Source organism: Phycodurus eques, chromosome 10, assembly GCF_024500275.1.
Source record: "Phycodurus eques isolate BA_2022a chromosome 10, UOR_Pequ_1.1, whole genome shotgun sequence".
Taxonomy (NCBI): Eukaryota; Metazoa; Chordata; class Actinopteri; order Syngnathiformes; family Syngnathidae; genus Phycodurus; species Phycodurus eques.
The window spans coordinates 14,095,642-14,121,463 of record NC_084534.1 but is presented as its reverse complement, the minus strand read 5'-3'; the positions used below and the strand labels follow the sequence as shown (position 1 = coordinate 14,121,463).

At 41.9% G+C, this 25,822-nt stretch overlaps 1 protein-coding gene across 3 annotated transcripts in view; it reads right to left on the bottom strand.

Annotated features, from left to right (window-relative positions):
* Positions 1–34: 34 nt before the first annotated feature.
* srgap2 (SLIT-ROBO Rho GTPase activating protein 2) overlaps positions 35–25,822 on the bottom strand; it is a 75,486-nt gene continuing 49,698 nt past the window's right edge. For 2 of the 3 annotated variants that reach the window (XM_061687346.1, XM_061687348.1), the window contains exons 3-23: positions 19,622–19,784; positions 16,469–16,531; positions 14,889–15,104; positions 14,585–14,713; positions 12,499–12,720; positions 12,225–12,326; positions 11,921–12,118; positions 11,739–11,823; positions 11,420–11,447; positions 11,142–11,172; positions 10,016–10,076; positions 9,752–9,829; positions 9,533–9,667; positions 9,327–9,432; positions 7,441–7,665; positions 5,596–5,675; positions 5,097–5,295; positions 4,345–4,479; positions 3,636–3,849; positions 3,451–3,561; positions 35–2,736 (exon numbers count right to left, since the gene is read on the bottom strand). In XM_061687346.1, the coding sequence (XP_061543330.1) occupies positions 2,182–2,736; positions 3,451–3,561; positions 3,636–3,849; positions 4,345–4,479; positions 5,097–5,295; positions 5,596–5,675; positions 7,441–7,665; positions 9,327–9,432; positions 9,533–9,667; positions 9,752–9,829; positions 10,016–10,076; positions 11,142–11,172; positions 11,420–11,447; positions 11,739–11,823; positions 11,921–12,118; positions 12,225–12,326; positions 12,499–12,720; positions 14,585–14,713; positions 14,889–15,104; positions 16,469–16,531; positions 19,622–19,784 (3,136 nt within the window). In that variant the 3' untranslated portion in view covers positions 35–2,181. The remainder of the gene's footprint in view (positions 2,737–3,450; positions 3,562–3,635; positions 3,850–4,344; positions 4,480–5,096; positions 5,296–5,595; positions 5,676–7,440; positions 7,666–9,326; positions 9,433–9,532; positions 9,668–9,751; positions 9,830–10,015; positions 10,077–11,141; positions 11,173–11,419; positions 11,448–11,738; positions 11,824–11,920; positions 12,119–12,224; positions 12,327–12,498; positions 12,721–14,584; positions 14,714–14,888; positions 15,105–16,468; positions 16,532–19,621; positions 19,785–25,822) is intronic. The other variant, XM_061687347.1, reaches the window with a different exon arrangement.

Sequence of the window (25,822 nt, the reverse complement as noted above, 5' to 3'; positions counted from 1 at the left end):
AGCAATGTTTATTAAAAAAAAAAAAAAATCTACGACAAGAACTACACATAGAATTATATAAGGCCTATTTGATTAAAACACTATTGATATTACTGTACAATATTGTACCAAAAAGAAGTGTACCTCTGTAATGTACAACATTGTATATACAAAGTACATCTGAACACAGGATTCTCCAGTAATAGAAAGACAACTATAAATAAATTTGACACTTTTTTTTTTTAGTTGTTTCCAAATAGACACAAATGCATATTTGACAAATCTGATAACTCACCCACACACAGTTAGTCCAACGCAAAGCCAACTTTGTTCAGGTGCAAGACGATTGATTTGAGATCAGACAAACGCACCAACCACCGACATCCATGTTTTCCTCTGTGTGCACAAGCACGCAGTCACAGTTCCTCCAGTTGTCGTGATGAGGTAAGAGCAACAAAAATACACAGTAATATACAATCATGATAGTGATAAACAAACAAAACCTCAAAAATGTACAAGTATAATTCAATATGCAAGAGAGCATGTGATGCAGTGTCTGATATACTACACAAATGGGGGAAAAATATTTTAGGCCTTTAATGACTTTATATCCTGATCTAATTTACATGTAAAAGCAGAGATGTATTTGAACGTTAAATGTAGCTATACTCCCTATAATAAATGGGTTCTTCTTTGGCCACCTTTGTAAGGGTTTTGTGGTTGTTTTTAACAAAAGGTTTCGTGGCACTTTTATTGCAAAATCCTGTGAATAAAAAGACACATATTTGCCTTATCATAGCTTTGTCATTCCCTTCTAGTGGATTCATCCATCCATCCAAGCATGCCCACATAGCAGCGCACACATGCACACAACCAGATGGCAACGCAGTTCCACCTTTAACCATAAAACAGTAACAGTGAAAAAGTTAGAATAAAAGGGTGCTTAAGAATTGGATGAGGTGGTTGGTTGTGCTCTAAACACTTAAATGACCCTCAGCACCAGGCTTCCAGTTACCCTAATTATTAATAAACATACATAAACAGCATTAGAATAATTAAACTCTTTTTACTGCAAAGTATAATTATATGATCAAGCTGTGTATTTTTTTTTTTTTGTAGTTACCCTCTCACTGATATTGGAGATACATAAAACGATGTTGTTGTCAGCCATCTAGTCATTGTAAGCTGCTGTCGAATGGCCACAGCATGCAACCTGAATGGTGTTTAGCTGCCACAAAACACCACACACACGTCTGTGGAGAACGTGTGCGTGTACAGTCCAACATTACAAAGAAAAAAATGCTGGCTTTCAGTGGTCCACTACACAAAGAAGAGCTGCAGGAAAAAAAGCAGCATAATGCCTCAAACTACCAGCGTTCCATTATTCTTATTGCTTTATTTAGGGCCGCGGAACCTTTTACTATCGGTGGCCATCCTAAATTTATGAAGCTATATGATGCAACAATCAAACAAATGTTCATTATTATATACTGTATATAATTTACGGTTTAAATGTTTTGGGACTTTTTCTAACAGTTTGTCGGAAGTTGTACTTGATCAAATGCTCTCGGTTCCCATTCAGGGTTACCCACCCTAAATTTAGAATTTCTTTTGGCGACATTTTATAGGACCAAGATCCCAAACTAATTAAAAAAAAAAGTCTCGAAGAGATAAAGCTCACGATCACTCACGATGATATTTGGCCCAGTCTTTAAATACAGAGGTTCATCTAGAGTCTTCCATGTGTGAAGCAGCAAGACAGTGTGTTTCATTTCAAGAGAGCTTAACATTTTTCAGTCTCTGCTTAAGAATTAAACAATCCATTCTGATCGTAAGAGGGTCTTAAAAACTATTAAAGGGAAAAAAAATCAAACAGTGCTTTTCTTCATGAAAATCTCCGTGTGAAGTAGAGCAACACGTTGGCCCACCCCGTAATGTATGAAAGCTGCAAGTGTCCATAGGTCAGCACGTCTGACCTTGTGAAAGACCTGAAAAATGTTCCCATGCTACGATCATTGAAAAGTTGCCTGCAGTGCAACCTTGTGACACTCTAAAATGGATTGTGATGTCTAAATGCTACAGTGTGTCGTTGGTTAGCAAGTATATACTGTATGCAGAACAAACTAAGTGCTTCCAACAATAGAAGACCTGCTGATTTAAGCATTAGGATCAGATTGGAGCTTGGCTAGGAGAGAGGAGGTGCTAAGCCGGGCATGATTTGTCATTAGACTGGGAGGAAGGTGGTGGAGGAGGGGCGTGAGGAAGCAAATGTGTGTGCCCTGGTGGCGGAGGAGGAGGTGTAGGGGGCACAATGGATGTTGGGGAGCCCATGGCTGGATTGCCACTCCCTCCGCCGCTCTTAGGGAACACCACTGGCTTGGGCCTCGTTGCCGGGGGACGTAGCTCTCTGAAGGAAGGAACCGACGAGGATAGAGAGGAAGAAGACAGGGAAGGCGGCGTGGCGGAGGGAAGAGGGCTCTTCGGCTGGCTCTTGGTAGCTCGGAAGGAGGAGGGCACGTCGCTGGCTGAGGAGGCGCTGCGCTGAAGTGGGTGGACGTGTGAGGGGCCCCCCTCGCTGTCCCGCAACAGGCGGGAATGGAGCGGGCTGGAAGGTTCCGATGCCCCTCCTCCGCCACCACTCACACCTTTCAGCTGCTCCAGTGTGTCTAGGACCACATCAGGGGTGTGTTTGGAGGTGCTCTGTCGTTCCAACTCCCTTAGCTCATTCAGAGCGCAGCTCATTGCTGCCTCAATGTCCTGCAACACAAAGAGGATTCTTACTGTCCATTATTTTTAGTAAATGAATAATAATTGCCTGACCAGTTAAGTCAAATTCGAATTTCCCACACCAGAGCACAGTGGGTGGGAATGACTGAACTAAACTGGTTGAACAGCAAACTAGGGACTGAACGGCGCAATGCCCAGGGACAGAGTTGGGCAGACACACAGTAAGGAACCAAGAATTACAGTACATGCTCATAGACAATTACAACATGATCACAATGTATACCACCAGGTATCCTCCGGTTATTTATGAAACTGCAAATGTACTTCATAATGTATTGTACCGCAAGAGTTGATGAGCGGAACAATCAGGTTGTAATAATAAGTTCAGCTCAAATTAAACTGTGAATCTCATTGAAGTGATAGAAAAAATAACATCACCAAAACCAAGGAATGAGATACCATATTTGGTGAGCAAAACAACAAAAACAAAATTTGAAGGCGTTCCTAATAATAGCATGACATGGATAATATATACTGCATACTCTAAATAATATTTTTCAATGAATCAATGGTTCCTCAATGGCTAGTAAAATTGGTAATATAATGATTAATTTATAACATAATTTGGAGGTTTTTTTTTATACACACTGCTCTGGATTAAATGTAAAATATGTATTAGAAAAGAAAGAAAGCGCCATTTGAAGGGGCACTGCACCTAAAATCAGCACAGAGAGTGAGCAGTACCTGTGAGCTTTGATCCACTTGGGCTATGACTTCAGGCTCCAGAGGTCTATGGTTGCTGAAGCTCTTGGAGCGTCCTGCCGGAGTTGACTTGCGCAGCTGAGGGCTTTCCACCTGATTATTCATTATCAATTTAACACGTCATTAACTGAAGAAATTTGAATCTTAAACGCTAAAAGTCACAGTACCTTGGTCTTCAGCGAGGAGTGGCGTGTGATGGAGTTGAGAATGCTATGAGCACTAACTGGCCGTTTGTCTGCAGTGTCCTTCACCAGAGCGCCACCTATAGGAAGAGATGCAGTCCTCACCCCTCCCACATTGCCTCCACTGGCCCCTGGACTATCACTCTCTGAGCTCCGGAATGTTCTTCTGATGCTTCCGGACTCTGGACGCTTCCTCATCCTGAATGAGAGAATTATTGAGTAGCTTTTCTTTATTAGTGAGGGTGTGTTCATACTTGTTTGGTTTGGTTCGGTTAAAACAAAATATGTCACGATTGCGCTGCCAGTGCGGTTTGTTTGGTCAGGTGCAATCATCCAAACCCTGGTGCACACCAAACAGGCAGGGTGATCGCTTGTGTCTGAAATCTATGTGCGGTTTGGTTCTCTTCAACTGAAATGTGAAAACTACATAGACTTAAGACAGGGACAGGCGTTAAAATAAAAAAAAGCAAAAAGCATCACACTGTCTGATCAGCTTGTGTTTTTTTTTTTTTTTTTTTAATAAACCTGGCAACTTTTGATCAGCCCAAATGTGTGCACCAGGAATTTTTTCCCCGCTCATTATTAAGTGTGAACGAACGCTTGTTTCAGCATAATTGGCCAGTAAGAATGAACAAAAACGTGTGGCGCTCCTTTAAACTGTACTTCAGCTGTACAATCTGCATGCGAGACTCACTTGTTGAGGTTGGCCAGGTAGATGTCGGCCACATGCGTGCCTGTAGGAGACGCGGCACTGCCTCGAGTGGAAACCCTCTCCATCTGGTCCCTGGTGTCCACGTCAGATTTTGGGCTTCCACGACCACCATCGGTCCTAAAATAATCAAATCATAGATCAGGTGTTCTCTCGTAACTCAATGACAATGAGTTATACATTGCTTCTGCAAGACAACACTTTACTATTCTACTTAAACTACTGACAGGTAAAAAAAAAAAGTATTTTCCAGATGAAAAAACTGAGACAAATCCAGCTTTGCTATTTGAATGAGAGATTCAGTGTTTGATATAAGAGGCGTGAAAAGACAATTTTCCAAATATGATTGCTCAAAATGGGCTTTTTGTATATTAAAGCTGACTCATAAATACCCCCTCAAACCTCACTGATCTCTAAACTGCAAAGCAACTCGAGAGCAACTAGCCACAACCGGAATCTCCCTCATAGGCGGGCTGTCAACAAAGTATATCTCATACACTACATCTGCTCTACATTCAGGTGAACTTTCACAACCTCACACAGATATAAACATCCCACCATGGGAACATGAATAGATCAGGTAACCAGATGCTAAGCTGTAATGATCTTTTCTTGGCTGGAAGAGCAATGGGGATTTCCACAGGACAGTTGACAAACACTGTGATGTTCTTTGCAGGAAAAAGAATAATGTCCTTATGCAAATACTGTATCAAGCATATCGAGTGTACACATCTTACATGTCTTGGACCACAATATACTGATGTGGCACTAGTCCATCAACTCCATTGTGTCGCCCCTCCCACCAGTCATCAGATGCTCGCTGGTACAGAAGCAACGAGGCACCCTTCTTGAATGACAGCTCGCGACTGGTCCGGCCAGAATAGTCGAACCGAGCAATGGCTTCAACTGGGTCAGACTCTGAAACAGCCAAGGTGCCTGATGTTGAGAGGAAGGTGGACAGAGACAGGAAGCGACAGAGTGGGTGGTACAAAACGAGAGAAAGAGAGTGGAACCCAAGAGCGATGCAGGGCAGGTTAGTGCTGTTGTGTTTGGTGAGGGAAAACATTTTTTAAAAAAATACACAAGTTGTGACAAAGCAGCATAATCAGCCAGCAGGATGTGAGCTGGTGGAAAAGCTTTCAGCCACAAAGAGTTCGAGGAGATCTCATGAGCTAGTACCAGAAGCAATTCTACTTCGTGAGGCTTCTTACAGTATTAAACATGTTTGTTACGCACCATCTTCGCTGTTGTGGCTGACGGACACAGTGTCGGGCGCCGGCTCTTGCACAAGCGGGGGATCACAGTGTGGACTGTCACTAGAATGGACAAAGAGAGCAGATGAGGATGCATCAGACTGTCGCCATGTGTTTGACAACTTGCAGTCTGAAGTACATTTTTCGGCCCAGTCACATTAAGTCACATGTGGCACACCACTGAAATCATATCTCTCAAGACCTAAACATGTACTTTCCACAAGCAATAACTTGATTAAGTATTTTGCAAAAAAAAAAAGTTTTAATTGGACGAATATTGAATTATCAATGGTGGCCAAAAGGAAGCACAGTTTTATATAGAGTGGAACCTCTAAGGTTGAATACAATCAGCTGCTTTTCCCTAAGAAAATGAAAGTAAAAATAGTATTTTCCAGGGTCAAACTGTTGCCATCATAAAACCTCTCGCACGGTATAGGCAATTTTAACATAACATTGTTAACTTACACATTTAATAAAACCTAAAAAACCTAAAAATGAAGTCAAGTGTCATGTTTCTTCAAGCAGCAATAATTTAACTGCTGTAAAGCAAACAATAAAACACTACATTAATTGTGATATCAAGTAACTGTATAGTTATGCATGAGTCTACCTATTTAATGTAACTTTCAGTGTATAGTCTTCCTCTCTTACATTATTTTTCTCTTAAAGCCATTAGTTGAATCGGGGAGAGAAAAAAAAAAAACAGCCCAAAAAAACCCAAAAATCAGCCTCATGCAGTTAAACGTTTGATGCTCGCTGAACTGAGGACTCTTGAGATACGGCAAGGTAACTTCGAACTTGTTTGGTTCAAATTTAGAGAATTAGGAACGGTACAAGCCAAGGTGTGTTTGGCTTTAGGGCTCCACTGTATTAAATATGAATTGTGATTCCTGCAGCGTGTGTGTGTGTGAATGCTGACAGATGCTGTCGCTAAGTTGAAAAGTACCATATAATTGCTGGTTAATACAGTAGATCCCAGTCTATCATAGGATAGGATAACATACAAATACAGTATAAGTTAGGTAGAGACTCTTTAAGCATATGGATGACAATGATGTATTACGTTCTTCCAGTGACGCCAACACATCTTTGTAACATCATTGCTTCTATGTCCGTGATGGTGTCCTGACCTCAGACACTCTTGCAGGAAAAAGTCCAATATTATAGAAAATTATTTGAAAGCATACTATAACCTACCTGTCCTTAAGGAACTGCACATTTTGTTCTTTGACGGAGCTTTAGTCTGTTGATATGGTGATGCTATTATGTAACCATTAACATTTTTAGCAAGCAGCATTTTTGTTGAACAACAACATTAGTGCGAATGTGCGTCTGAGAAATTTCTTTTTTTCTGCATTTGTAAGTAAACAACCAAATATGTTTTATTACATTTACACAAAAAAAACTTAATTTGCAATGTGCTTTTTCAGTCAAATCTGAACCTGAGAATGACTTCCCTGTTACTTAGCAACTAAACTACATGGATACATTCATAACTGTTGCTGTGGTTTGTTAGTACAGTAAAAATATTAATCTCTGTATGTACTGTATGTCTATATGTGTGTATGTGAGCTGATGTGGTCTGCCATCTCTCGTGTGATGGTGGGTAAAAGGATCCTCGCAGCCCCCTGACCCAGAACCACGAAGAAAAGCTGAGCCTTCCCCCAAATCATTCCTCAGCAGCTCTGAAATTTAACAACTGCCTCTCTCTGGCCTCACTGTTATCACAAAGCTTCCTCTTGTTATTTAACAGATGAAGTAGCTCTGCTACTCCTAGCTTTAACAACTTAAGTTTGTACCCACTCGCCTTTCCTTCCCGGGACCTTACCAGAAGTCATCACCAGCTCCAGGGATCATGTAGATGGGGCCCTGCAAGTCGTGCAGTCTTGGGAAGATGGTGTCATGGTGGATGATGATAGTTTTAATGAGTTCGTTCACATGGGCCTGGCAAGAGACCTGGTCGTGGCCCTCCGGTACAGACATCAGGGTGGGGCCGAAGCAGATGGCAAGGTTGTAAGGGTCCATCATGTTGTCCTCACTGTACTGGGACAAACTGGGTGGAGGAGGAAGAAAATTTAATTTAATATTCACATCTTATACATACTGATTGTATGGGGCATTATCCATCCATCCATTTTCTACACCGCTTGGCCTCAATACAGTTGCTGACTTTGGGTGAGAGGTCGGGTACACACTGGACTGGTTGCCTACCAATCGTAGATAGTGTTCAACATGATATAAGCACATATTTGTTGCGTTGCACCATGTGAGATACCTCTGAATACACACGTATGCATGTGTGTGTCAAATTTCAGTTAACTCTTCCAATGCTGGCATGAATGCCTCACATCGTTTACAAGCAAGGGTGTTGGGAGTGTTTGAGAAGAAGCAGGCTCTAAGGGTGGCTGTAAATCACCCAGGTCAAAGATGAAGCTCCTCTCTTCTGTCTCCACAAGACTGTCTGGGAGCACTCCGTTTACTCAGGAGTCTCACATTTCAGGTAACCATTTAGGTTTCACTCCCTTTGCAATGTGATGTGATCAACTTGAAACATGGGTATTTGTTTGTTATGCACGCTGTCTTTGATGTCAAATATTGCATCAAAAAGTGCAGAGCATAAGCATCTCTATGGCTCCAAACAAACCCCAGCTGACAAAAGAGGAGGTCTCCCCTGTGACATTCAGAGAGTTTGGCTTTGCAGGGAATGTATGCCTGCATAGCTCATCAAGACATTGCATATGATAGAAGGCTATAAATCACCTCGTGGAAAGGGGTTTCGGGGGGGGCAGTGCGGGGCGGGGATCTCTTTTCAAGAACTGAATGGAACAAAAATCTCCTATGAGGGCCTTGTTTGGCCGTTTTACGAGGTTTGCCTCATCCCAGAGATCGAGACATTTTTTTATTTTTTGTTACAGTATTTCACGTTTAACAGTGTGTGCAGACAGAATGTGCTATAGGAAAGATGCTAATGTCAGGCCCAGATACCCTTTTGGATGTAGTGCCAGTAAAAAACTAAACAAAAATACTGATGTGAGAGTATTCGGGTGGAAAAAAAAAAAGGTACCAGCACAATCTAACATACACTGTACTGTACTGAGCCATAACAAATTTTGCCATTGCCATAGTCCCTCAACAAAATGCTTGTTGTAACTATTACTTAACCTTATTGGATATCTGCACTGCATGAAATTGATTGACTGATTCTAATCACATTGGTATTTCAAATAAAACCCCAATTCCAATGAAGTTGGGACATTGTGTTAAACATAAATAAAAACAGAATACAATGATTTGCAGATCATGTTCAACCTATATTTAATTGAATACACTACAAAGATATTTAATGTTCAAACTGATAAACTTGATTGTTTTTAGCAAATCATTAACTTAGAATTTTATGGCTGCAACACGTTCCAAGAAAGCTGAGACAGGAACAGCTCTCAGCATGATGTAGCCAGTACGAACTACAACAATAAAAATAGTATATGTTAAGTCTAGACCTCTCTGAAAGTCAAAACTGAGCATTGTTAACGACGTAGATGTAGACATTTTCTTTCAGGATCTTGTATCAGATCTCATTAGAAAGAAGTGTGTGTGTGTGTGTGTGTACTTGTGAATGTGGGGCTTAGGCGACATTACACACTCACGCAGAGGGAACTCCAAATAAAGAGGGGACACGTGTATACGTGTGTGTGTGCATGTGCTGCTACTCACTGGTTTAGGAAGGCAAACAGGTATCTCATGATGATGAGGGTTTTGTTTGGCAAAGATTGCAGCACTTTCTTAATGTGGACAGCTCGCTCCTGGAGGCTCTCCATTGCTGAAACGTAACAGTGACAACACCCAAGAGATTAGTCACACAAAACAGAGTTTGAAAAACAAACCAGGTACACAAAGAGATTGCCGGAGGTGACTCTTACAGACACAGGATATGAGGTCATGGAACACTTCCTTTGGGAAAAGGGCATGGTCCAGTCCTCTGAAGTAGAGTTTAAGGACACCGGCAATAGAGTCCATGTCGTGGTCATTCTGGTCTCCTGCCAGTGGGTCTTCGCCTGTGACCACAGAGGTTGGAGAGAAACAAAGTTGTAAGATGTGGGTGGGAAAAGGCTCATATTTTTAGTAAATTGTAGTGCTACCTCGCTCAAATGCATTCTTGAGGTCATTGACCTCCACCTGGGAGCCTGATACTCTGAAAATGCCTTCATGCTGCATACCTACAACAGACATAACCACACAGTGGCTTTATTACATCAATTTTTCATTTTCAGGATTGGAATGCTGGATATTGGCTTTGTAGTTTGTTCAGTCGGGTCAGAACCGGTCACATGACTCAATGCAACCAATCAGTGCGCAGTAAAGGCTGGTGCTACACATATCACTGGATGGAAGAATCTTCTCACCATGGCGACTGATGAATCGGATGCAGCTCTCCATCATAAGAGGTATGGCTTCACCTGTGTCCTAAAATTGGAGAACAGTCACATTGATAATTAGATCAAACATGAGATGATAAATAGGAAGCTGCCAAGGAAATAAAACATCAGCAACCATGTTATCAAGGGGAATACCTCACACGTCTGCTGCACATGCATCAGAGCACACATTTAAGAGGAAGGGGAGCCAGACATGGGGAGGGGTGAGGCTGCTGTTGCTAGGAGACTGTACTTCTCCCTTTTGTTTGGTGTTTTCCAGAAAACTAACGCTTTGGGTTGTGGGGATTCTTTTTTTAAAATTGATTGATGACTGATGATAACAGACTTTATATTTAAAAATATATATATATATCTGTTATTTGAATGTACAGTACTGCAGTGCTTCACAACCTTGCTTTATTAAGCTACAGCACCCATTTTACAATAGAAAAATCTCACAGCACACCACCAACAAAAAGGTCACAAAAATGATATGACGATCTCATCTCAATTTACTCACAAACTGCCGTACTCGATGTGAAATCTGGGCCTGTTTCGTTGAACGCAAGGCTGAGATACTCGCAGGGAGCCATGACTTATTCTTTAATTATGAACGGCGACAAGTGGATACACAGGTTAATTGTACCCTCTGAGCATTTGATTGTGGTGCCTGTCACTATTCGTCGCTAGCATATATAGATGAACAAAGATTAATTTGTAGTTAATAAATTATAATTTTCTGAGAAAGTACCGGTAAGTGAAATTGGATAATTTCCCACATTACCCCTGCTGATCTCTCAAGGCACGCTAGTGTCATGGCACCCCGGTTTGGAATCACTAAAAAACTACAGTATATGACAATGGGAATTTTTACAGGACAGTTAATGCCACAAGGGGGCGCCTCAAACATGAGGTCCTGTTTTTGCTCCCCTTCTGTCGTACTGCACTTGTGAGCTCATTTGATTGCACTAATTCCATAGTAGATAAACATCTCTGCATGCATACACTCTTCCAAATATGCCTTGCATCTTATGGGTGTCGACGATGGGAAAATGTCTTAAAAACAAAGCTGCAGATACACACACAAGCACGCACACACATGACAGATAATTACCTGTTTCCGTACTGCAGAGTTTCTCCGTCCACTACTCAGAGAGAGAGAAAGAGAAACAGCACTCTGTCATTAAGTCGCCAGAGTGACTATTTATATGCACACAACTCTCGTAACGCTCTATTTGTGCACATAGACACATATGTTTGGAATATCTTTCAATGGTGACGTGGGAAATAATACCCCTGAATGCCAAGAAATTAAGAAAACCCTACTTTAGCATATGTATCCGAGATAGTGTGCATGCATGTTTATGTACTTCCTTCCTTCACCACACGTACCTGGCAAGGCAACAGTCGCTCTTCTGACCTAAAGGGGGAAGAAACAGGACAAGGGATGGGCGTCAGAGACTAATAGTTATAGTAGAATTGAAGTAGGACACACAGGAGGAAGAAGTCAGCGTACAAATACAAAAGTTTTCCTGCTCGGTTGCGGAAATGCTGACATTTCCTGAGGAAGACTACCAATCGTCAACCCCCCCCCCCCCCCCCCCCTGCACCCTCCTCAGAGCTCACTCCAGCACATCTGTGTCCACATATGGTCGCAGTCACTGTGACCTCCACATAGAGTCCATGTCTAAAAGGTATGAAGGACACTCACTCTCTCCTATGGTCTTCTGGATGAGGTCATGCTTAGCCTCTAGCTTGGTGATCAGGTTCCGGCCTTCAAGAAACTCCTTCAGCTTCTACACAACACACAGTATAATAGTTGAGGTTCATGCAGAATTGCAGTAAACCACAGCGCACTTATACTGTCATCGATTATTCAAACCTACTACTGACCGTAAAGTAGAACTGTTCCGTCTCCTGTTGGTTGGCCCGCCTCTTGGCGAGGCTGGGCTTGCTGAGATAGGATTCACTGAACGTTGACTTGACAGACTCCATGCTGTTGCTGTGGTGGAAGCACTCGGACACGTCATAGTCCTCCACTGTCACCATGTCCTGGATGGTGGACAGAGTGGCCTCCATGGTCTTCTTCACCTGATGAGCAGCAGAGTAAAAGACAAAAAAAATAACACATTGAGAGCCATGTGAAGACATATGTTACATTTATTAAACGGAAAAAAATACTAAGACATCTCTTAACCTCTTCATTCTCTATCTTGAGTGTGGAGAGGCGGGACTGAAGCTGCTGACACCTCTGGAGAAGCTCACCTTCCAGTGGCTGCTGTGCACACATAAATCCCATCTACACAGACAAAGACAGATTGTAGTTTGAAGCGGTGTTGAACTGCACTGCATCATATTGAGAGGTCTAAGATTCTGGTTACAATATTTAGCTACACAAGAGAAGCAAATTAACAAAAACATCTTTCATTTGTGGCCACTAATATTCAAATATGTACTATGCTGCATTGTACCATGTCGCCCATGTGCGACTGGAAGTCAAAGCGAGCTGGGGGGCAGAAAACGTTGTTGTAGGTCTCCATCAGCTTCTGTTTGTCTCCGTTGGGCTCCAGACTTTCAGCGGCACCCTCCAATGTCTCCAGTCCAGTGTGTTTGGACACCTCTACATTCTGTTCTGCTGACAAGTAGGTCCTCAGGGCACGGTGGAGGCTGGCATGGTAGCCCAGATCACAGCACTGCACCCACAAAAATATGAATCAGCAACCATTTTGGTGAAAGTAATTTGAGTGGTGTGCAATCTCTTATTCGAGTGCCTCTCCTGGTTGCAGCCAAGTAGTGCATTTAATTTTGCTTCAAAACATGATTAATTGTCAATCAATTTTTACTCTATGGACTAAATTCTAAATCAGTACTTATGACCATTCTTAATGTGAACATGTACAAAAATTAAACTAACCTGTGTCCACACAACATATATTTCTAATGGACACACAACTCCATATCTAATGTACAGAAGTAAAACATGATTTCAGTCAGTTGCCAAACTTGCTGTCCACTGAAGTGATTAGTTGATAAAGACTTTAATGTCTTCTTTAGTGGAGAGTATCAAGCACACCTTTCTATAGGCCTACTTAACCCCAAATCACAGGTGTTAAATTGCGTGTGTAGTCTAACAAGATGGCGCATGCTGATGGACGGGGTGTTACGCATGATCGACTAATGCCTAAATCAGACTACAGCATTTTAGCCCTGATATAGGCTGGATTAGCTATCGCGGGTGATTTCCCCACATCGGACCCAACATAATTTGTTGGGAATGACAAAACTTCTTGTACTGTGACATAATAAATGACCAACGATTTGAACCCTTTGATAGCCCTACGGCGCCAAAATGAAAAGTCTAGCATGTTTGATTTGTTTAAATTTTATATCTTCCGTGTAATGTGACATACAACGACAACTTTCCGACAGCGCACCTTGACATCGACCAATAGGATTGCGCAAGCGGTGCTTGCTGTTGTCAACATACTTGGTTGCCACGCCGTTTACCGTTGGTTCACGTGCACACAACAATGTTTACCGAAGCTTTGCAGCATGATTAGACAGAACGCCAGCATGTTTACTAACAACTGTTAGTGCTAGCACTAGCTTGCTAAGATACTTAACGTTTTGTTGCCTGCTTGCGTGCCGTATCGTATTAAAAGTACGTGAACATACCTCAAGCAATCCTTGAATAAACATTCTCTCCCGAACACCGGTGACGACCAAGTTTTTCCTCATTTTGGCCCCCCCCACACAAAACATTAGCGCGATCCATTGTTGTTTTCATCGCCATGGTAACGGGTGTATCTGGTCACATCGATCGGTGACACGTTTTCTGGTTCCGCCTCCTTGACAGTGTTTGATTTGACAAGATATAGCCCAGTGATCGTAAAAGCCGGGATACAGTGGTATCGGAATACATGTCGTGTGGTGTTGTCACTGTTGGACCGAGATACGGCTAGACACTGTCTGACATAGTGCAATCGTGAAAGACCATGTCTTGTAGTCTGATCCAGGCATAAGATTGCAATCTTTTACGAAGAGCCAAAATAGCAGGCACTCAATTGCATGTTCACTCAGTCTAACAGATTGCACGTGCTGTTGGTAACTGGTGTAAAAGTGGTGGAGACGTATTTTAAAGAGGGTTTTGCAATTTAGGGAGCTCCATGGGAATTGGGAGAGCACTACAAGGGTAATATGAAGTTTGAAGTGATAGAAGAGGAAGTTTTAGTGGAAGAGGAAAACAAACATTACTGAGTTCATCAATAGCCCTGCTAATTTTGGGGATGCAAACGAGTGCATAAAAGCCATGTTTTGTTTGATTTAACTCATGCTGAGTGCATGGCAATTGGATGTATAGGCCCATCCTACGTAACACGTTTAAAACTTGGAAAAGCACAAAAAAAACGCTATGGGGTGCATATACGGCAGACGCAATCCTCGGTGAACCAGATTAGTAGATAAGCTTCCACATATTTTTGCGAGCGCAATCAAGTTTGCGCCAGTTTTTGAACGTGCAAACCTTTAGTAAATCAGGCCCTAAGTGTTCATACTCACGTCAATGATGTCAGAGAGGTCATGGATGTAATACTTGAAGACGCAGCCGTTGGTGGCCTCAAGAGCAAGAAGGTACTCATTCCTGGCCTTGATGGCCTTCAGCTTGTTCTCTGTGTACTTGGCTTGTCTCTGAGAAGACCAAGCGGTAAAGAACAAGTGATGAACAGGAAGTGTACTGATGAACAAGGTTAACCCTAAGCCAATCCTTTTTTAAGTATTTCATAAGAAACACATATCAAGTTGGTATGACAAGCTGTGGAGTCTTCCATCGTCTCTCATATCACCGCCTCGTGTGCCTACTCACCTTCTCCTTCATCTTTTCAATTTTTTTTACACTGGAACGACGGATGGGTTTGTCATCAGCCTTGATGCTAGCAAGGGTGTCTGGCGAGCGTGGCGTTTGGCGGTCGTCTTGGCGACTGGAGCGTCCCATCTGTTTCTCCTCCTGCTTCTCTGCATCCTTCAGCTTGGACTCTGCGTTCATGCTGTCGGTGTTGTACATGTGGTATGTCTTCATCACCTGGGAACAGCCGGAAAACATGACATTTCTGGCACAATGTTCTGTGGCTTTGGGAAAATGATGGGGCATTCTCCAATTTTGTAGCAAAGGAGTCACATACTTATTCCACTCGGTAGTGGTCAAACACATGAAAGTGTTGCATCAAGCTCAGTCAGCCCTAGTTGGGTGACCAGCACGCCACTGTTCTGATTCGAACTCCCCAGACAGAGTCACTGCTGTGTTTATGAGTATGCATGTGCACGTCATTTAAACCAGTTTTATTTATAACTCTTCGCAAACTATAATTGGCGGGTTGAGCTAGAGCTAAATGTTGGTTGCATACACAAACAGACAAGGACATCAGTGAATTGGCTGGGCTGCGGACATGAGTAACCAACGTTGTGTTGCTCCTGACAGCATGTGACCACGAACACAGCAATGATTGTCAAAAATTACTTGCTGAAATCCATTGGTGACTCTGTATCATGGTCAGCTTTTATAGCCTTCTGCATAAATACATTTTATGTGTAAAGTCGGCATTACTGGTCCACTTTTCCAGTGTGCTTTGGGACAAACATTCTGCTTAGTAACAAGTGGCGGCACAAAAATGCAATGTGACCAGGAAAATTAATCTGACCAATTCTGTTGCTCTACATTGCTACATCAAAATGTTATTTCGGTGAAGCATTATAATTAATCACAAATTACTTGTTTTTGCTATTTGTACTATTGTTAAAGGTCCCATATTTTGGCTATTTAGACCTCCCAAGAGTGACTCTCGAACAAGGACTTAGTATAAAAGTGTCAATTCCATTTAAAAAAACAAAAAAGCCCCTCTGACAGCTACTTCTGTTTGAACCGGTTTTGTATCTGTTTTGTCCATATGTGGTTAAGACCCCCCCTTTCCTCTGATTGGTTGCCTCCGTGTAGAAGACGTACTTGTGAGAGCACACGTTTGTTATGTTGGCAGCGCTGGCTTGGGAGCGTAGAGGTAGGCGAAGATCTTCGCTAGTGACGTAGATAAGATGGAGAAATTCAAATGACCCGATTTCAGGCCTCTGCAGAATAACGTCTGGAACGCGTGGACGATTTTAATTCATATTTCACATGTTTGCTGAGGCACCACAGAGCCAATACTACATCCCAAGTACGAGGATTAAGTTGGTTTGGTAAAATATGGCACCTTTAATTAAGGACCATATTCTAGTTTCAAGTGGCTGGTTTGCCACAAAATAGTCTTTTAAATATGAAAAACTAGTGTTGAAATCTCCATTTACTTGCTTCCTTCTATTGCATCTCTTTTGATTAGGCTATATATGAATCCCATGAAAAAACATCACTGGGGATTTATACACGTGAAAGGTGCCAAAAGCGATTTGTCTTACCGAATAAAGCTCATTGAGAACCTTCATCAAGTCCTCTTGCAGCTGCACGCCAACTTCTTTGCTCTAGAGAGACAAGACAGACTTAATCACTGTGGACAAGGATCTTATTAACAATTATCTTAGTGTCATTAGCAAGATTACTCTCAGTAATCGTGTATTGTGTTTACTGTTAACTTGCAAACCAACTCAGCCGTGATGTTAAGCAACAGACTCATCAGTCTAGACGAGACTATCTATTTGCAATAAGTCACTATATAGGGAGGATACATGAGTATGGTGGCCACAGTGGACTTGATGGATGTGGTTTAAAAAGAGTTTTTCATTGTGGAGTTTGCAGTAGTGTAGAGCGTCAGTTTACCAATATTTCTTTTTTTTGGTAATATTTTGGGTCTGTTATTTACCTACATAAGGCAACAAGTAGCATGATGCTGTGCAGTTCTACACCACAGCAAACTACAAACACAATGATGAACATTATTCAAATGTGTTACAGAACATACAGTAAATACAGTTCACAGTTTAAGAGACAGCAGAACAGAGATGCCAAAGAAAGATGGAAAGAAACAGACAGATGGAGCGATGTTGAATGTTTGTTACAGAAAGGCTGGATTGACACTGCATGGATCAAGTAACAAAATTTCGATTTGTTTTTGCTCTCAAGTGGCACAATTTGGATATGCGTCATGACAGCGTAAATAGAAAAAAATAAAATAAAATCACAATCTATTCAGATCAGAATCAAGCCTCTATATGTGACACTTGAAATGTACATGGAAATAGATTTGGACTGGATATGGGCATTAAATCGGAATTGGACACTTGTAATTCCAGTGTAAATCCAGTCTTAGTAAAAACAAATGAGGGCAAGAAGTTGAATTCCAGACACTTATAAGATCAGGATGAGAGGGATAAATGTGTGTGGAGAAAGAAAGTGACTGGGAGAAGATTTAGGGTTCTGTAGCAGACAAATGCGGTAACTGTTAAGTGAGGTTGCCCTGCCCTCTAAGTTTACTCCACACCTAAAATTTAAGAACTGAAGAACCCTTTTGGATTAATGGTGAAACATCATCAACAAACAAGATGAGTCCATTTGCCTTGATTCAGCCTTTGGGGAACTCTAGCTTTGGAGTTCTGAAGAAATGTTGGGCTACAATCTAAAAGCAATCAGCCATGGCTGAGCCGTCCTAGCCGTCAACTTTTAATCTTGACCTTTGAACCTCTCCTCTGGCCTGTGCTCGTCTGTCTGGATCGGCAAGACCACGACAAAAACAACTTGTGTCCTGACGTAAGGCTTTTGAAGGCACTTTGACCCATGAGTGTTTTCTCACATACATCTACTACACTATCAGTGTCTTTCAGGTGAACATGCCACACAATGCAACTAGTACAGAGACGAATTCTCTCACAATATTTGCATATATTGGTCTGTTGCTACTGATGTGAACCAAATGATGGAAATAAATCAAGACGTCAGTTTTGTGGGTTTTGATAACTTGTATAAGACCCTCGATCCAAATTATGGTGGAAACTCTAAAGTGGAGTATAATTCAGAGTTAATTGTTGTCTTAATTGTTGGGTAAAAATACTCCACTGTAGTCTGAGGCTGATAGACTGTGATTGTGCTGTTATAAAGACATAATTTCTGTGCATTTGTCATCTTAACGCCAGCCAGTGTCTTTGGTCTGTGCAGCATTTAAACTTGAGATGAAATGCAAAGAAACAAATCACTTCATTTTGTCAATTGATCTTGGCCCAAGTACAAACTGAGCCTTCATTAAGTGTTGAGAGATATTAAGTCCCATCGTGATGCACACTCAGACAGTGGGTAGTTAAATTAGTGTGGTGGAGGTTCGAGTTTTCATATCTGATCATGCTGTATATAACTGCTACGCTTAACCCTCCATACACACTGCCACTGACTTTCTTGCAAGTGAAGACTTTCTCTGGAAGGACATTCTTTTGCTAAGCCCAGTCCTTAAACTCTGCTCCACTTTGATGCCCAACCCAAATTCTCAACCCCTACAAAATACAGTGGTGTTTATTTTCAAGTTGAAACTCTGAGCTTTGAGGAGCTGATTTGAAAAGTGCAATTTGAATGGCTTCACCCTAAATCTACAATACAGGGAAAATTATATTCAACAAATCCATCCAAACATAAGTTAAAGGTAAATTGGATGTCGAAACTGCAATATATACAAGTGTGACATGAAAACACAGCAGAGCTCATGAACAGAAACGGTGAACCTTGTTTTCAGTAAAATCCAGACAGAAGAAGTAACTTCCTTTATTTCCCCCCCAGAAACGCCAACGTCAAAAGCACATGGAACACAAGTGGGTGACATGTGACTGAAAAGCACCTATTCAACAAATCTAAAAAAGTATCTTTGAAGTCCAAAACTGGATTGTGACATGTAAGCGATTAGTGCTTTCCTGCTAAGATGGTGTATTGAGGATAACCTGTCCATACTGGAGGACTTGGAATGTGGTTGACAAGGTCTTATGAATGGTTCCATCATGACTCAAATGACAATAAGTCAAGACAGATAGGACGACTCAACCATTTGCTTTCTCAGGGAGAAAGTGCTCTTCTTCTGAAGAGAGACTGGCTCTATAGTTTTTGTCTAATTTTGCTATTTAACAAGCCAAACAACCCTGAAAAGGACAATCAAAACAATACCTTACACCTTTTTATCTCTATCAAGGAAGTAAAGATGTTCATCTCCATTATCATAACAGACTTTTTATATAATATTGTAGTCAAGCTAGAAATGTTAACTCTTGAATGTGTATTATTTTTAAAAAGTTACATATTTGTGCTGATCCGGGACAGACTCCTTAAATCTCAGATAATAATGATTTGATATAAATGATACATTTTAGGTATAAGCAGAAAGTAGGTATCTATGAAAGTGTTACATTTGACGATGGTTCAAATCAGTGTTCACGGACATCTGCGCTTCATTTAATGCCATTGTAGTTTTACAGATAAAACATTTGAAAAAATTCTGATTGGTTTTTTACAACACTTCATAGGAAGTGGGAATGATCGAATCGGGACAAAATTGACTGTGCAAAGAATGATTAAGAGCAGATGCAATGTGCATGTTTACGGCCTAAAGCGATATAACGTGTGCATATGTGAGTGAGCATTGCCTTCTTGAAGAGGCGTCCGGAGTCCTCGCTGATCTGTGCAAAGCGGGGAATGACGTTGTTGAGGTAGAGGTCGGACAGAGTGGCGTGGTCGCGGCTCTCCCTCTTCACCTGAAGCAGCAACAGGTTCCAGCAGTTCACTGGCGATAAGATGCTCTGCTCCTTCCTGCAAAGGATGACAAGGATGGAGAAAGTGTCTTAACATATAAACAAGGCCCCCTCGAAGCATAATTTGTACGAAGAAGCATCAAGTCTCTTTCATCTTTTTTTAAAATTCCCCTTTTCATCCTGTCAATATATGCATATGCGAACCCACTGCCTGCTAAAGGTAGGAGCAAGTTCATTGTATGGCACGCTGTTTTTCATCAAGATGAAACAAGCAATGGAATAACAGGCATGGAGGGAGAGAACGCCCAGACAGATTTATACAGAAAACAGCCACCATGCATCTCTCCCACACACGCACACACGCAAACACGCACGCACACACACAGCAGGTCAGTGAGCCAACCCAAACAGGGGATTCAGCCAGGGTACAAAACCCAGCAGGAAGTGGTAAGGCTCCCCAATAGGCACAGCTGTTACAGAGAAGAAAGGACTCATAAAAAAGGGAGTGAGATGAGAAAAAGAGTCAGAAGTTACTCTCATACACTGCCTTTAAGAAGGAAATGTTGCACTGATTTTTCATCATTGTGTTTGTGTAAAAGTAAAAATATGGAATGGGCTGCTTTGTACATTAATTAAACATTGATCAGAAAATGAGGAAGTCCAAGTGTATCAACAAAAAAAAAGGGGGGAGATGAGATGTTTAGCCATGCACAAATACATTTTCTTGGGATTCTTGTGAAGAACATAAACTGTAAATAAAAGAAAAAAAAAACTTTTTGTCATATCTTAGTCAGTGATTACAGTGGTAAGCAAGGACTTTAGGCATTTGACAAAATTTACTTGATCTATGAAGAAAATTAACAATAGATTGTTCCAATGTTCTGAACTCCTTTTTCGATGGCAGCGTTATTGGTAGTGGTTGCAAACAAGTTGTGCACGTCATTTTGCCTGAATTGCCTCAAGACATGATTAACTATCAATTACATTCAATCAAAAAAATTCTTGGAGCAATCAATTATAATTTTCATTGCTAGTAGTAAGCATACTAAATATAAAGTATGAACATTTATTTACAATTGAATTTAAATGTTTTTTTTTCTTCTCAGTTGTCGCAATTGGTGTGATAAAAAGAAAAATGGCCCCTTCACTATACTTTCTGCTTCAGTGAATGCATGTAAAGTCAACTTTACTAAACATTAAATCGGGGTTAAATTATTTATTTGTTGCCCCTTTTGAGGTGTTTTCAATACTCGTTAAATGACACTGGTGCAGCTGCATAAAACTGGACTTTTTCCAGCAAGTAATTGCATCTTAGAGAGAATTCAAGCAAAATTTAACACCTTTCCCCAGGCCCCCATTTTGCCTCAAGAAAAACAGTCTGCCATGAAAGTAGCCTAAAGGCCTCTTTATACTCCCGCACCCGCATTGCATCACATGACCGACGCATTGGGCCGTGTGGCCCCTATTGCGGCACTTGACGCACACACGGCACAAATTGTCGCCGCATGCAGAATGCCGCGGCGATCATCTCTCGTGATTGGTCTGTTTTAGTCACATGCTGTGATGATGTATTCAGCTTTCCCCTTGGTTCCTCAATACCGCCATCTTTAAAATACAAAACACGTACGCCGCCGCCTTTTTGATCGATTTTGCAATATAATTAAACGTATCATCTGGTCATCTAGGATCATTTATTCTAGCAGGCACTGTTCCACGGTTGCCATTGTTGCTGCTTTGTTCCCTGTTGCAAAGAGTTAAAACGGCTCCAAGAATCGGGCATAAAATGCAGAGGAAACTCCAACCTGTAGTGTCCTAGCCAACACCAGCCGTAGCGACGCCGTCGACTTGGAGAATTGCAGCACATTTTCCAAAACAACACACTGAGTTGCGCTCTAGTATAAAGGCAAACTGCACGCAGGATAGCCGCAGTGTTGTCAGCGCGGTCGCCGCCCGCGCGAGTATTGAGAAGCTTTTAACAAATGAATTACGACACACAAATGACTCATTGTAATTAACTAACAATATTGCTGTTGTTGTTGTTTGCGGTAGTGAGTTCGCCCAACCAGCCTACATGTGATTTGTGGACTTGGAGAAGGCGTTCGACCGTGTCCCTCGGGGAGTCCTCTGGGGCGTGCTTCGGGAGTATGGGGTACCGAACCCCCTGATGCGGGCGGTTTGGTCTCTGTACAACCAGTGTCAGAGTTTGGTCCACATTGGTAGCAGTAAGTCGGACTCATTTTCGGTGAGGGTTGGACTCCGCCAAGGCTGCCCTTTGTCACTGATTCTGTTCGTAACTTTTATGGACAGAATTTCTATGCAGAGCCAAGGCGTAGAGTGGGTCCGATTTGGTGGCCTCAGTATTGCATCTTTGCTTTTTGCAGATGATGTGGTTCTGTTGGCTGCATCAAGCCGTGATCTCCAACTCTCACTGGAGCGGTTTGCAGTGTGAAGCGGCTGGGATGATAATCAGCACCTCCAAATCTGAGACCATGGTCTTCAGTTGGACAAGGGTGGAGTGCCCTCTCCAGGTCAGGGATGAGATCCTGCCCCAAGTGGAGGAGTTCAAATATCTTGGGGTCTTGTTCACGAGTGAGGGAAGAATGGAACGAGAGATCGACAGGCGGACTGGTGCAGCGTCTGCAGTGATGTGAACTTTGTATTGGACCGTTGTGGTGAAGAAGGAGCTAAACCGAAAGGCGAAGCTCTCAATTTAAAGGTTGATCTACGTTCCTACCCTCACCTATGGTCACGAGCTGTGGGTCGTGACCGGAAGAACGGCCCGAGGTGAGTTTCCTCCACTCTCCCTTAGAGATAGGGTGAGAAGCTCGGTCATCTGGGAGGACCTCAGAATAGAGCCGCTGCTCCTCCGAGTACGAAAGGAACTAGATGAGGTGGCTGGGTCATCTGTTTAGGATGCCTCCCTGGTGAAGTGTTCCGGGCACGTCCCACAGAGATAGGGTGAGAAGGATCACAGAGTAGAGCCGCTGATCCTCAACATTGAGAGGAGCCAGATGAGGTGGCTCGGGCATCTGATTAGGATGCCACCTGGACACCTCCCTGGTGATGTGTTCCGGGCACGTCCCACCGGGAGGAGACCCCGGGGACGACCCAGGAAACGCTGGAGAGACTATGTCTGAGACTATGACTATGTCTCTCGGCTGGCCTGGGAATACATCGCGATCTCCTTGGAAGACCTACAGGAAGCGGCTGGGGAGAGAGGGAAGTCTGGGTTTACCTGCTAAAGATACTGCCACTACGACCCAACTTCAGATTAGCAGAAGAAAATGGATGGGTGTTTGCAGTAGTGGATAATTGCACTACATCACAAGAACCGTACGCACGACTTTGTCAATACAATATTTCACTACAACCACAGCACCAGTAATTCACTGGCATCAGGTAGAAACCTCACATTTTCAAAACCATCGCTTTTCAGGAAACCCCCAAAAAACGACGTTTGTTGAGCCATTAACATTGCAAAATCAAAGAGAGCAAGCCCTTTTCAACACTTTATATTGGTTAATAATTTGTAAAAATAACATACCCACTTGGGGACTGACTAAAAGTATAGATTTGTAAGTCAAAAAACAAAACAAAAACAAAAAAACATGAAATTGCCCAAATTTGGACATAGCAGGTTTCGACCCGACGCCAGCTATTTACAGGTTTTCTTTAATGATTAATAGTTGTCTGAGGTTCTCAAAATTGATATGAGCATCTACATTACACACTTATGTTGTGTGCATCAAATCAAGTCTTCAAGGCCGATCTCCAAAAGCGCATGTGTGTGATTATCTTTGTCCAGTGTGGGTTATGGATGATCCATGGATAATCCAGAAGATAAAATGGATTATGAGTTTAAGTGGATGACAGAAAGTCTTTGGTGTTTTAAGAGGAGCATTAGATGACTTGAAGCCAACAGCGGACACACTGATGGAGAGAAGGGGGCCACAGCAAGCACTGGGTCACACAGACAGAGGAAGTCCGAGAGGGGCACTGAGTGGGAATATTGTTAGTGGGTTAAATTCGAGTCAGAGACAATGCTGTGATATGCTGATACGGCTGTCACTGGTCAGATGACTAAACACGTGTGATAACGTGATCTGAAGGTAAAAAAAAAAAAGAAATCTAGAAAATGTCATGTCCACACATAGCCATATATTTTTACTTGATATTAGCTGGCGTTGGGCAGACGCCTCGCATGTCCAAAACCATCACTTTTCAGGAACCCCCCCCAAAAAAACGACATGTATGTTGTACCATTAACATTGCTAAAGAGAGCAACCCATTTTTAACACTTTAGATTAGTCAATACCTTGTAAAAATAACAGACCAATGTGGGGACCGACCAATATATATTTGTGAAAAAATATGAAAATCGACCAAATTGGAGCATAGGTTTTGGCATGACACCAGCCATATAGGGTAACGTAATCAGGTTTTTGTTATATTAGTATGGTTTTGGCCATTTGTCCAAGCATTAATTTTGTTTTAGATGAGCACATTGTTCGATTTGAATTTTTATAGATTTTGTTGTTCGGGGGTAATGCTGTAACTGTTGCTGTGGCGAAAACAGGGAAACACTGTATGAGCGAGCATACAGTATTCTGGGTATTACTCAAAGATGCAAAAGACTAAGAAGTTATTTGTGAAAGAATATCTGCATTTCATTTGTTATTTTACATTTTTAAACATATTGCTGATGTTATCAGACAATTCTGAGGAAGAACAACATTTTGCACAATTATGAAGGACTTGTACCGTAATCAAGAGAATTCTAATCAACTAAAATTTTATAACATTGCCATTGTCATTTCCAACTAAATTCCTTTTAGCATTAACTGTAACTCTACAGTGGGTACGCAAAGTATTCAGACCACTTAAATGTTTCACTCTTTGCTATATTGCAGCCATTTGCTAAAGTCAAAAAAGAATAACTGAAATATCACACAGGCCCCAGTATTCAGACCCTTTGCTGTGACACTCATATTTAACTCAGGTGCTATCCATTTCTTCTGATCATCCTTAAGATGGTTCTACACCTTCATTGGAAACCAGCTGTGTTTGATTATACTGATTGGACTTGATTAGGAAAGCCACACCCCTGCCTATATAAGACCTTACAGCTCACAGTGCATGTCAGAGCAAATGAGAATCATGAGGTCAAAAGGAACCGCCTGAAGAGCTCAGAGACAGAATTGTGGCAAGGCACAGATCTGGCCAAGGTTACAAAAAATGTCCGCTGCACTTAAGGTTCCTAAGAGCACAGTGGCCTCCATAATCCTTAAATGGAAGACGTTTGGGACGACCAGAACCCTTCCTAGAGCTGGCCGTCTGGCCAAACTGAGCAATCGAGGGAGAAGCGCCTTGGTGAGAGAGGTAAAGAAGAACCCAAAGATCACTGTGTTTGAGCTCCAGAGATGTAGTCGGGAGGTGGGAAAAAGTTCTAGAAAGTCAACCATCACTGCACGGCTGCAAAAATTTCAACAATTAATTTTTTTTTCTGTCAATATGAGGTGCTATGTGTACATTAATGAGGGGAAAAAATAACTTAAATTATTTTAGCAAACGGCTGCAATATAACAAAGAGTGAAAAATTTAAGGTGGTCTGAATACTTTCCGTACCCACTGTACAGTGTATGTGTTAAATTCCAGAGTTAGTCTTTCAGACACGTATGATCACTCCAAGTCTTTGCTGTCTGCTCGCTTTCCGGTGCTTCTGACTTCCCTGATTTTGTAACATTTTCCACCACAAAAACAAGTTCCACTATTTGCTCAATCAGCTGGCCACCCTACTCCATGTGACGTGGCACCATGAGTCAAATCCTGATCACCATGGCACTGCAGCAGTAGGGGTGAAATAACAGCTACTTCTGCCCGGCCCTGGTTATCACAATGTAAACACTAAAATGTCATTGGCCTCTTTCGAAAGTCACATGGTGCACTTAGTGGAACATAGTGAGTTTTCGGGTCAGGTGATGCCAGTGAGTCACATTAGAGGGAAATGCTAAATGGTCATTTACAATCAGGATCAAAGCACATAGCATTAGATGGAGCATTGCTGCCAGCACTTTTTTTTTTTTTTTTTTTTCTTTA